Raw genomic sequence first — 12,535 nt, 5'->3', positions numbered from 1 at the left:
GGGAAGGGTGTGTGGTATGTGAGTAAATAATAATTCATCAAGAATGCGGTGTGTTAGGGTTAGGATTGTAAAAAGTCACGATCTTCATCAATACCTCTACTCTTTCCTCTTTCCAGCAGTATTTCCTCCATAGATTTTATCTTGTTAGCTAACTTTATCTTGGACTATACATTAGGTGGCCATTGGATATCTAAGTTGGATGAAAACACAAGCAACTGTAGCTGTCAAGGTTTCTCATCTGTACAAACAGCGTGACAAACAAGTCGACGAAGATATTTTAAAGAATGAAAATCTCTAGCTCTCTGGATTCAGTTGTTTTTTGAAAAACATCTTTATAAACAGATTTCATCCACATTTGTTACTATTATGATACCTGAAATCTCAACCTATTGCTAATAGTGAAAATGAATATATGCATAAAATTTTATAGTCCTATATAAAAAAAGATGGTTAGCTTTGACACAGGAATATAGTACACTGTGTGGCAATTATTTTCAATTCACTAGAAAATGCAATATAGAATAAAGTCTTTTATTTAAAGACAGTTACAAAGAAGAATGGAATACACAATAGGAGCCTGCAACATCTCATGTTATCAACAAGTGGCAAAGCTGTTCAGAAAGAGTAATAGGAGTCTCTTGATTCACTGGTAGGTGACCCATCACTTCAGCTCAACGTAAGGGGAAAAAAGTAGTCCCTTAATATGTGCTGAATAGTATTGAAGGAAGAACCTACATAATAATTATCTTAAGGGGTAAGGTTTCATCTTGGTTACTTTACTGTCTTTTCATTAACAGAAGGCATAAAAGGAGCTCACACCAAGACTTTACTTTGTTGATTGTGCTTATAGTGCAGGTTGGGAAAGGGTACCTAAATCAAGGAAACCCATCCTGCTGGGTTTTGAAACAGCAGTTTGTAAAGCAATAAGCTTGGCCCGTTATAGATTTAATCAGGGCCATTACCATTGTCACAAAACAAGAAGGGCTTTCTTTTACTACTGAATTGTTCAAACACTCACACTATTAGCCATGGGACAGGACCGCTCTGATGGGGTCAGGAGTAGGTGAGACTCTCTAGGGACTGGAGACGATGTGAATGAGATCTCACCTCAGAGCAACTAGGTCACTGTTCCAGGAACTCCATCTGGTTCTTTGTCCCCAGACTATTATAAGGTGTGCCATCCCTAACCTGCCTTCTGTCTGACTTCAGGCTAATATGCTAAATACCTCTCTCCACTTACTCTCTGGGAGTGTGCATAGGAGGGGTTCTGCCTCTTTGGTTTTCCATTTTTCTCCCACAGAGTATCAGACATCAGATCTAGGCCCCATAGTTTTTCATTCAACACCATTTGCAGTGGAACTGGGGTAGTAATGACATTAGATGAAGGACTGCTGACTGCAGGAGGTAGAGGGGGATGAAGGTTTCAACATGCCACTGTCCATGTTATAGTGCTTGTTTCAGCACTACTTCAATCCCCACCCTTAAACTACTTGGCTGAATACTGTATCATCTGAGGAGCTAGGAAATTCTGAAATCTGGAAAGGATTCCTCCCCCCTCTGGCACACCTGACAGACAGTGCACATTTCAACCTTAAATCTGGTATCCAAGAGGACGCATTATGGGGAATTAAAATTTAACCGTAAAGTCTAGAAAATGTTAATGTAGTTAATGCATTAAAAAAGGCTTGGGTTTGAGGTCCCTTTATCTTAAAGGGCTGCACATTGGATTAAAGTAAGTCAGTGCCATGGTGAGATAACTTGCTGTCATAGTTTGTCCTACATGAGGTCTCATCCATCTCTGCTAGCTCCAACATCACCTAGCACGGTCATTTGGCCCCAGCATTCTTTCTTGCCCAGGGCAGGGGATCGGACTTGATGATCTGCTCAGGTCCCTTCCGACCCTACCTGCTATGAAACGTGGAGAGGAAAGTGGGCTGGATACTGGTTTCCCATAAGGGCTCCTGGGCAGAGCTGATAGTATAAAGGAAGAAACAGCTTTTATACCAAACCTCATGTCAGTAATGCCTAAGGCCACAGCTGCCAGTGGGGAACTGGACTGAAACAATCTTGCTAGTTAACTGGAGGTAGTTTATCTCAGTGTAGTAACAGCTTCAAATACATTTTTGGGTTCCATATTTCAATCATACCAAAGCATATGGTCTCTATGGCTATTTTTAGATATTTTTAAAAAAATGCTTTACCTGAATAAGCAGCACATTACTTCAACCCAGTTCTGCAGCGTCTGTATAGATTGGGCGCCTCAATGAGCTATTAGATGGAAATGCCAGAAAAGCCCCACTAAGGTACCTGATCTATACAGACACTGGGTGAGCCAGGTCTAACAATGGACTGCCTCTTCTGGGAATGCACTGGGCTCAGGGCAGGAACGCACTGAGTTTAAAGTAAAGCACCGTTTTGTTTTATTTTTTTTAACGTCTGCAAGCAGCCTATATGTAAAACAATGAGGAGAGAAATTAGTAATAGGAAAAAAATATATACAAGACCAGATCAGACTAGACGTGATAAGAACAGCACTGCTATGGACTAGCAAATTAATAGAAAGAAATATAGAGAAAAAGATTCAAATAAGTAACTTATCCCACTACGTTTCTCTTTTGCTTTCTGTTTTGCTTAACTCAGTCATCCAAAAGCAGATGTGGGATAACTGCAAACTGAAGGCAGGAACAAGACAAAGGCAACACTTATACACAAAAAAGCTGGACAGATCACTGATCCTGAAAGGTAATTGATACACCAAGGCAGAGAAGGAACTAGCAAGTATTCAGAGTAGAAGATGAAAAGCAGACTAGGAATGCTAGGCTGATATTTTACCCACTGGTGCCCTCCATAGTTTCTCTCAAGAGGCAACAGATATATTTAGCTAAAGATGTAGAAGAATGCCATAACTAAAGAAACTTAGATAACTGAATGAATTTTAATTATTTTAACAAATTAATCTGAGTGTTGACTCAAAAAGTCAATATCTGAACATTTTAACCAGCTCCAATCATTGCATTTCCTTTCTTAAATATGTGATAATGTATATATTATTCTTTGATTCCAGTCTATTGTACGCAATCCAAGACTATAATATAAGAATATAGGAAGTACCATACTGGATCAGACCAATGGCCATTCCAGCCCAGTATCCTGTCAGCAGCAGTGACAGAAGTGGATATTACACAGGGAGAGCACTGAACTGGGTATCTTTAGAGCGATCAGTACCCTCCCTGGCATCTGCCATTCACTGATTTAGAGTACAAAGGGAAACATCACCAACAATTCTGTTCAATGGCCCTTTTTGTACCTGGCTAGGCTGTCTTCCTCCAAGACCTCACAATGAATTCCATAAGTTAACCGTGTGTTGTGTGTAAAAAAAAACAAACCGAAAAACCCCCAACCTCCCGCTATCTCTATTAGCTTTAATCCTGTTGGGTGCATCTACACGGTACCGTATGGCAATGTTGCTATGGTGCTGTGCTTTAGTAATTCCTTAGTAATTCCTTCTGGAAGTACTAAAATGTGGTGCAATTCACGCAGTTACTGCAGCATACACATGACACATGGTTAGATTTCACCACTATGTCACTGCAGCAGCGTGCTATACCTGGGAAGCATGCCACTATGGCAACATAGCTGGCAATCATGTGTAGACATGTGATCACTACATCACTGTAGCATACCATACGGCAACGTAGCATGTTGCTACATAACCATGGGGCAACATGTAGACATGCCCGTCACCTACTAATTTCAGCATGTACTTCCTAGTTCTAGTATTCTGGGATTTGATGAACAACAGTTCCCTGTTCACTTCGTCCACACCCTTCATGATTTTACAGACCTTCCCCCCTCCCCGCCCCATCTTCTGCTTCCTCCCAAACTGAATAATCCTAGCCATTTTACTGTCTCCTAGTATGGCAACTACTCCAAGCCCCTGATCATTTTGGTCATCCTTGTCTGTACCTTTTCGAATTCTACTGCATGCCTTTTCAGATGAGACCTGTACACAACATTCAAGATGTGGGTGCACCATGGATTTGTATAATAGCATGATGATGTTCTCCATTCTCCATTTTGTTTTCAATTCCCTTCTTAATGATAACCAACCTTTTCTTGGCTTTTTTGGTCACTGCTGCACATTAAGATGACATTTTTAGAGAACTATCTGCAATGAAACCAAGCTCTATTTCCTGAGCTGTAACAGCTAGTTCAGAGTCCAACGTGTATGTTGCAGGGTACAAGTTTCTAGGATTCCAGGTTAAGAATTAGTAGGATATGAATACTAAACATAGGCTCCATGTCTTACTTTATCCCTGAAATGCTTTAAACAATAAAAATCTTCTTACTTCTCTTTTGATTTTTCTCCAAATGTACTGAATCTTTGCTTTTTGGTAACACTGTCATATGACTAATCCTTCCATATTATAATCCCAATGCACATTTATCAAAAGAATTTAGCTGCATCACAGCAACTAAAGACATGCTACTTCTCTTGGTACAAATTATTGAAGAAACAAGAGGAAAAGTAAAAAGTATTAAGATCCAAGTTGTGTGATTTCCCTTTTGAACAAGGCACTGTAAGGTCATGTACAGACCAAGAGAAACCCAAGAGAAACCATGAGTGTACAGCTGTTCAGGACTTTTTTCCTCACAGAAAAAACAGTTGATCCAGGAGAAAAATAACCATACACCAACCAGAGTTAAATCATTCTCAAGATAGTTTTTTCCCTAGAAGAGGAAATGTCTGTATACATTCTCTTCTGAGAGAAGCAAGAACACACTACTCCAGCAACCCAGGGTCCTTTGCTTTCTCCCCTCATCTTCTTCCCGGGACAGTGTTTCTGGCTGGACTCTGCTGCTTTAGACAAGTAACATACATGACCCCTTCAAAATCTCCACATTGTGCTGCAGGGAGACACAAGCAGCCAACTGCCTGACTGGGTCAGCCAACTAAGAATGCCCTGTGCACAGCTTCTATCTGTCATCATCCAGACTTAAGGGGCATTATTACACATGCATGCACCGTATGCTTTGAAAAGCGTCCGGCACTGGGATGCATGTTGTTGTATAAGCAGCAAAATGCATGTCAGGATGCAGAAAGTGGTGGTCGTCCATTTTTTAACTAAAACACTGTGGTGTTCAAAAGCACACCACCACCATTTTCTCCATGCTGACGTGCATTTCGTCACTTTTCCAACTAAACAATGCAGCATGGTGCGTGTCAGCTTGTGTGCAGAGCAGACTCAATTAATCAAGTCTGCTCCAACAAGCTGGATCTCCAGCATGCCTCAGCATGAAAAATTATGTGTATAAATGCCCAAGGAGTCTGCAGAGCACACTGAGATGTGTGCAGAGGGCCCCCCTGGCAGTATGGCATCAGCACTGCAAGATAGCTGCTATTCAAGGGCTGAACATTTGAATGTCTGTTCAGGCATCTCCAGATTAATTTTCTACCAGGCAAACAAACCTGGGAGAATTCTCCCAAATTATTTGAACATGTGCACACAGCTTAATTGATGTACCATATAAATCAACGAATCTCGACCAAGGTGTCATGGCACCTTAGAGTACTGCAAGATCCTTTTAACAGTACCACAGGATGCTACTGAATGTTGTACTGTTAGATATGTGAACACCTACACATGATTCACAAGTTAAACCTGGAGATTGCAAATAGGAATCTGTAATGTCAAAACATTCTAGAACTTGTTGTGGTCTTTCTGAGTTTACCGCAACACAAGAATTGCTCTACTGTTTTTCTGTAGGAAAAAAAAGTGTGAAAACTAAAACCTATTATCTTCTGAGGGGTGCCTTGAGTCTAACCAGTAGTGCTTTGACTCTAAAAGTTTAAGAACCATTGATCTAAAACAAGAAAAAAAAACCCTATTTTTAGGGTAAAAATGTAGATTATATTGTTCTGTTTTGTTTGGAGTAGGTAAGTATAAGAACCTCTGAAGTGTTGACAGCAAAGCTGTTGGATATTTTATTATTTCACTGCTCAAAAGTAGAGAGGAGATAAGACAAAGATATAGATAGTAGAAGTAACAATATCATTCCCCAAAAAATTAACAGCATATTGGGTGTATTAACAGGAGTATCATATGTTATAACAGGAAGTTATTTTTCCAGTCTATTCAACACTGGCTTCACTGGGAGTATTGGGCACCATTCCTGGGCACTGCAGAGTACAGAAGAGATAAAAAAGTACTAAATGTTTTGAAAATGCAATGTATGAGGAAAGGTATGAAGAAATGAACTGATTTAGGTCATGTACAGACATTCAGTTTCTACTGGAAGAATCACTGCTCTCCCAGGAGTAACCACAAGTACAGGCAGTCCTCAGACTTACAACACAATTGGTTCCTGAAAACTGAGTCTTAAGTCACTCCAATTTTTCCACAGGAACAATGTTATAAATGGGGGATTGGTTCCTTTGACAGTCAACACAGCTGTCTCCAGCTGGTAAGTCTGTTGTGGTGGGTGGAGAGAAGAGGTTCGGGGAGGCAGATCAATGCCCCCACAGCAAGGAAGGTATTGGGGCTCGGACACGGGCTGGGGCAAGCACTGCCCAGGGAGGGGGTGGGGTGGCTCGTGCCGCTGTGCGCTGCCGGTCCAGGAGCTGCTCGTGTGACAGCTTGCCCAGCAGCCTTGCTGCTGCTCCTGCCGGCGGTCTGGGAGGGCATGAGGTGGAGGCGTGTGCCCCAGCACCTGCACTGGGCAGGTGGAGCCAGGGCTGCACTCGACTGCGCATTGGGTGGAAGGCACTGGGCTATGCTCCCCTTGCTGCTTGCCCAGCCAGCACGAGACTGAGTTGCTGTTCTGCCTCTAGACAAGTGATATGCAGTGGCAAGAGACAGCCTGTCCTCCTCTCACCACCCAGATGAGCAGTGGCTTCGCCCTGGCTGGGCAAGCGGTGGCAGGGCATGGGGAGGGTGTGCCTCTGGATTGGGGCAGGGAGGGCAGCACAGCGAGGGCTATGAGAGGGCTGCAGCAAGTTTTCGGGTGGCACGCACCACCTGCCCAGCCAGGGCAAAGCCTCTGCTCATCTGGGAGGTAAAGTGAGGCTGAGCTGGTTCCTGTTGCTGTGCACCACTTGTCCAGAGGCAGCCCAGTGGCTCAGGCTTGCGCCGGCCCCACCCAGACTGGGCGAGCAGCTGGGGGGCATAGGCCCTGGTCTCAGCACCTTCCGTCTTACACCTGGAGTGCAGCCCAGTGCAGTCCTGGCCCCACCCACCCTGCACAGATCCTGGGGCACATACCCTCACCCCATGCCCTCCTGGACCAGCAACGGGAGCAGCAGCAAGAGCCACTGAACAAGCCACCACACAAGCAGCTCCTGGACCCATAGCATGCAGTGGCACGAGTCACCCCACCACCTCCCTGGGCAGTGCTTGCCCCAGCCCAGGTCTCAGCCCCAATCCCTCCCTCACTGCAGGGGCATTGATCTGCCCCCCAATACCTCTTCCTCTCCCCACTACCACAACATACTTAACTAGCTGGACACAGCTGTGTCAACCATTGTAAAAATGAAACCAGCGTGGGAACCTCGAAATAGGGTGCCAATTTACAAATGTCGTAAATGCTGTTTGTTGTAACTCAGCAAGTCGTAAGTCGAGGACTGCCTGTATGCAGATGTTCAGGATTTTACTCCCAGAGCAAAAATGGCTGCTCCAGCAGAATAAATAATCTAGGAAGAAACAGGGTTAAATTGCTCCTGGGAGACCAAGAGTCTGTGCACGTATTCCCTTCTGATTGAAGCCACAGCACAGTTCTCCAACAGAGCAAGGAGCAGAACATGTTCTCACAGTCTCCACATTAAACTGCAGCAATCCACAGGCTGACTAGTGCTATCCTGTGCACTACTGCCACATGTCTCAAAGCAGACTAAGAGAGCCAGCAGAGTCCACAGAGGTGCATGCACAGGGCCCCTCCTGGCTGACCAGCTGCTGTGCAAGCTCTCTGCTCTTTAGGGTCTCAACATTCAAATGCCTGTTTAGGGTTCTCTGGGTAAGTTCTTCTACCTACCAGGAAAATAAACTCAGGAGCATTCTCCCTGGTCAGCTGATTGTGTGTATGCAGCTTTAGTCTGGAGAAGAGAAAACTGGGGTGCTATTTAATAATAGTATTCAAATAGAAAAAAGTGATTGTATAAAGAAGACTACTATATGGAACCTTCTTATATCTATAAAGAGATAATTTTATATATTTATAGATTAACAAATTTAAAAATTGTTTAAAATGCATTTAAAAACAAAAAGTGACAAAGGGTATGAAAAAGGAATGTTGGGAAGTGCAATTATAGCATTTTGAAAAATGAAAGGGGTGGAATAGACATGTTTCAACTAATAAAATATATAAAATAAGAAAAGTCTAAAATAGCTGATTAGATAAAGGCACCTCTCATCTCCATCCCTGTTCTCCCACAACAAACCATGGTCTACATAACCTCAGTGCCTCTGCATCTTTCCCTTCTTTGCTCCTTTCCTTTCTGACTTTCTTTCTATGCCAGTCAATGTCCTTTCTCCCCTACTTTTTATTCTCCTGCTTCCTTGTTTATTTTAACTCCCTCTTCTGACAAAAGTCTGAAGTCTCATTCTATCTCTGCACTATCAAAAATAAAAGATAAGTGCTTAATATATAGTATATGCCAGCTTCCACCTTAATCATTTGTTTTTATGTTACATCTCTTCCCCCAGTTCATCAGTCTTTTAGAATATATATTCTTCAGAGCAAGGTTTTTTCTCTTGATATAGTATACATTTGTACAATGCTAAATATGATGAATCCCAGATCCTGTTTAGAAATTAAAAAATAACAATCTGATTACATAAGAGCTTCAGTCTGTGAAGGAAATGCAGCACTTGACTGAAGCAGAGAAAACTTTAATGTTGCTGAAGTTTAGCTAACTCCATAGATTGGTCTCTGTATTCTAAAGTTATTTTTGTGGATGTTTTCACAAGAAAGGCCACAGAGTAAAAAAGAATTACAGAGATTATTAGTCTTTCTAAAATGCATATTTAAATCTCACTGTATTCCTTAAAATAAAAAAGTCAATAATTCATTCTTTCACTCTTTACAAACTCATTTGTTTAATGGGTGGACCATTAAGTCAGCACAAAGAGACAGAGAGGGAGGGATACCTCATGCACGCTCTTCCCTAACTGCAGCAATTAATTTTGTCTGCTTCTATACCCCTTAAGTCACAGATATATGCATATTTAAGAAATACTGTCATAAATGTATCTATATTAAAGGATACTGATATAAACTATTACAATGCAACTGTTAATGTTTGCATGATTCCGCACCAATAAAAATGGAGCAAAAGCACTTCAAGTTTATCCTTCTTCATTCAGAGTCAGTGATTAGCTAACAGGTTACACTTTAGGATCATACAGACATGAGTTAGATCAAATCAGCTGATGAACTCTCCTGAGCAATAGTTTTACTAAAATGTAAGTTTCTCCCTTAAAGCAGCTAAAATGTAAGTTTCTTCAGATCATACTGAAACTGTGTCAGCATCAAAAAAGTATCTTTCAAACAAAGACACGCTCTCTGTCGGTGTATAACTCCAGTGAAAAAAAAGAGAGATCAATATGCAGGCAACAAACAATTATAGTTATTTTTTGAGAACTGTAGGCATTAGTTATAACATTTCATTTGAGAATACACATAGAACAAGTGAGTTTTTGCTGCAGTTTTTAGGATGTTTATGTCACTCTAAGGGGAACACACAATTTGCCACAATATCACGAGACTAGGTTTACTAGTAATATTAAAATGAAAAAAGCAATTTCATTTCACAGGCTCTCTGCCTGTATAAAACTGGGTGGGGGGAGAGGGGGAAAGAGAAATCAATATGTAGACTGAAATGAATGCAAAATGTTTTTTCTTTCTCTTTTTTCAAAAGTTTTAGTAACTTCAATAATGACACCTCTGCCATTTACCACTCTTAAAAATATCAATGAATTTGTAAGCAACTAAAAATCTCGCATTTCCCATACATTCTTATGTTAAAAAAGTTACTGTATCTAAGGATCAAAAAATCACAATAGTACAAAAAGCTAAACAATTAATGCACTTCCTAAAAACTACCCCAAATTACTGAAAAATATAAGCCAAAATACAAATACTCATTCTAAGTAGAAGAATCACCCTCCCTTATGCCTGGTATATAACTAGCCCTGAAAATGAAAACAAACTGGGTTGCATTGCACAGCCCTTTTAAAAATAGAATTCAAAGCAATGAGGGAGATATTAAACTGCCACAATAAAGCACTGCTTTCTAGAAGGTCCTTCGGGATCAGTTGCTCTTTTCTCTATAATTTATGCATGGACAAATACAAAGGAAAATCTCAAAGAATATGTTTCAGTTTTACCACACCCTGTTTCTGTTACGCTCCTCATTTGAACCACCACTGGGTCACATCTATCATTCTCCATAACCCATAGCTCCTCCTGCAGCACTAGATAAACACTCCATCCTGCTGGAACATGTTGCAGCCTTCAACAGACTGATTTCTTAACTGCAGCTCACATGGATAGACAGAAGTTAACTTTAAATTTCAGCTTGGGAATTGACAGCTTGGGAAGTTCAGCAGTTCTAAGCTGACTAATTATACAAGCCTGTATCCAGTTTCTACAATTTACAACCTATACTAAATTCTATGTAACCACAGTCATAGTACTCTCAGAACCTGAATTAGTTTAAATCTTTAAACCATTTTGCTTTAAAGCACCTTGAGTATGTCAAAAAATAACTGAAATCACAGCAATGACTACAATGTAGACATACCCTAACTCAGTGCAACCCTACAACTTCTTACATAGCAGTGTTACTACAGAAGCAAATGTCCTTTATTAATTTGGAGTTGAACTGGAATGAAAAGTGAACTAAAGAGAACCTTGATTAAGCAAAATCTACAGCATTATAAAATATTTACACATCTGGTCAAAATTTAAAAATTTTCCACCATTGAGATTGCATATTCTGAGTCCATCTAAACTCAGTACTTAAGGTACTAAATTATTTTAATTTTTCTACTTAATTCCCTATGGCTTAAAAAAAAACTTCTTAAGGAGGTAATGTCTTACAGGTCAATGATAAGCACCTTTAAAATCATATTTATTTTAGTCCAACAACAGTACACAAACAGCACAAGTTACAGCATCTAATTTAACAACTTACCACAAGAAAAACTAAAATGTTGCTAGCTTATTTTACTGATATAAGAACTTGATGAAACAAAGCTTACCAGACAGTTGTTTCTACTTGACTGTCATGTAGCTGTCGATTGTCTAATTGAGCAAACAGAGGAAAAAGAACCTGAATCCCTCCAATCGAATGAATTGCACTGTGAATTGAGTGGGTTACTATAGCTTTCACATCCTATGTTAAAAAAAAGACAAAAAAGTTTCTCAAACATTTCTATCAGTATACAACATATAAGCCTGTGTGATAAGAAACTAGCTACCTTTTGAGCTTTAAACTCTACAAATACAGTGACTTCCTATATGCTATAATCACTTTTATAATCTTCAAGACAGATGAATTATATACAAGAACAGTTTAAACAAAATAATACTTCACACAAGACCTTTATAGGAAGGGACCTATCGAATTTATGACGGAAGTGGGGTATGCTATGGCTCCTTTGATATTGCAAGTTCTCCCGCATGCCCCCGCAATTGGTAGAGGAGCCTTGCTTGTGGCTCTTTCCTGATCAGCCGGGAGGAAAAAACTGCAGTTTTAAATATGGCACCATTTTTGCCTCTTGACACTGATTGGCTGAGGGGCCCCAGATGGCCGTGATGTTTGCTCCTGATGGTCGGGGAGGCAAAAATGATTCCCGTTTAAAACCACATTTTTAGTTTCCCTGTTGATCAGGAGGGAGTGGCAGGGTCCTCCGCTAATCAGCAGCAGGGAACGGAAGGGTGGGGGAGCAAGGGGCCGGGTGCACATAGAGGAACATGCAAGATTAAAGGAGTGGCCACACACTCTACTTCCACCACGAATTCAGTAGGTCTGTTATTATAGGTAACATCCTCTATTGTCCTTTATTTAACATCCTTTATTGCACTTTGGCACAAGAGGAGTAAATATTTAAAACTGAGAATTCTTTAGAGGATTCAATTTGAACATTAAACTGAAGATATTTAAACTTACTGATTTCATTATCTGTTTCACTGAAAATAACTGGGATGGGAAATAAGGCTGAGAGCTCTCAATATATCACAAGCTATAGTTGGTGGTGTAAAATATGCATTGCAATCCATTATTTTTGGCTCCAAACCAAGCAAAAGAAAGACCTAGGTGAGAATGATTGTTTTAGCTGTAAATTAACACACTACCAGCTCAGGCACATACACATCCAAAGCAGCCTAGGCACAAGCATACCTATTACCAATTTAATCACATACACACTACACACTAAAAATCAGACACAAATCAATTGTCAATACCCACACACTCAGTACACATACACAGATCATTAATTCATCTGTCATGCACACAATACACACACACACACAC

At 40.7% G+C, this 12,535-nt stretch overlaps 1 protein-coding gene across 1 annotated transcript in view; it reads right to left on the bottom strand.

The window, feature by feature from the left end:
- Positions 1-12,535, bottom strand: part of LOC109302237 (neurobeachin) — a 564,850-nt gene that overhangs the window by 287,038 nt on the left and 265,277 nt on the right. Inside the window, exon 10 of the mRNA XM_019523799.1 lies at positions 11,259-11,392. Coding sequence (XP_019379344.1) covers positions 11,259-11,392 — 134 coding nt within the window. The remainder of the gene's footprint in view (positions 1-11,258; positions 11,393-12,535) is intronic.

Source organism: Gavialis gangeticus, unplaced genomic scaffold (assembly GCF_001723915.1).
Source record: "Gavialis gangeticus isolate Ggan-Ray unplaced genomic scaffold, GavGan_comp1, whole genome shotgun sequence".
Classification (NCBI taxonomy): Eukaryota; Metazoa; Chordata; order Crocodylia; family Gavialidae; genus Gavialis; species Gavialis gangeticus.
The sequence above is the reverse complement of the archived record's forward strand: the minus strand, read 5'-3'. Positions and strand labels throughout refer to the sequence as shown.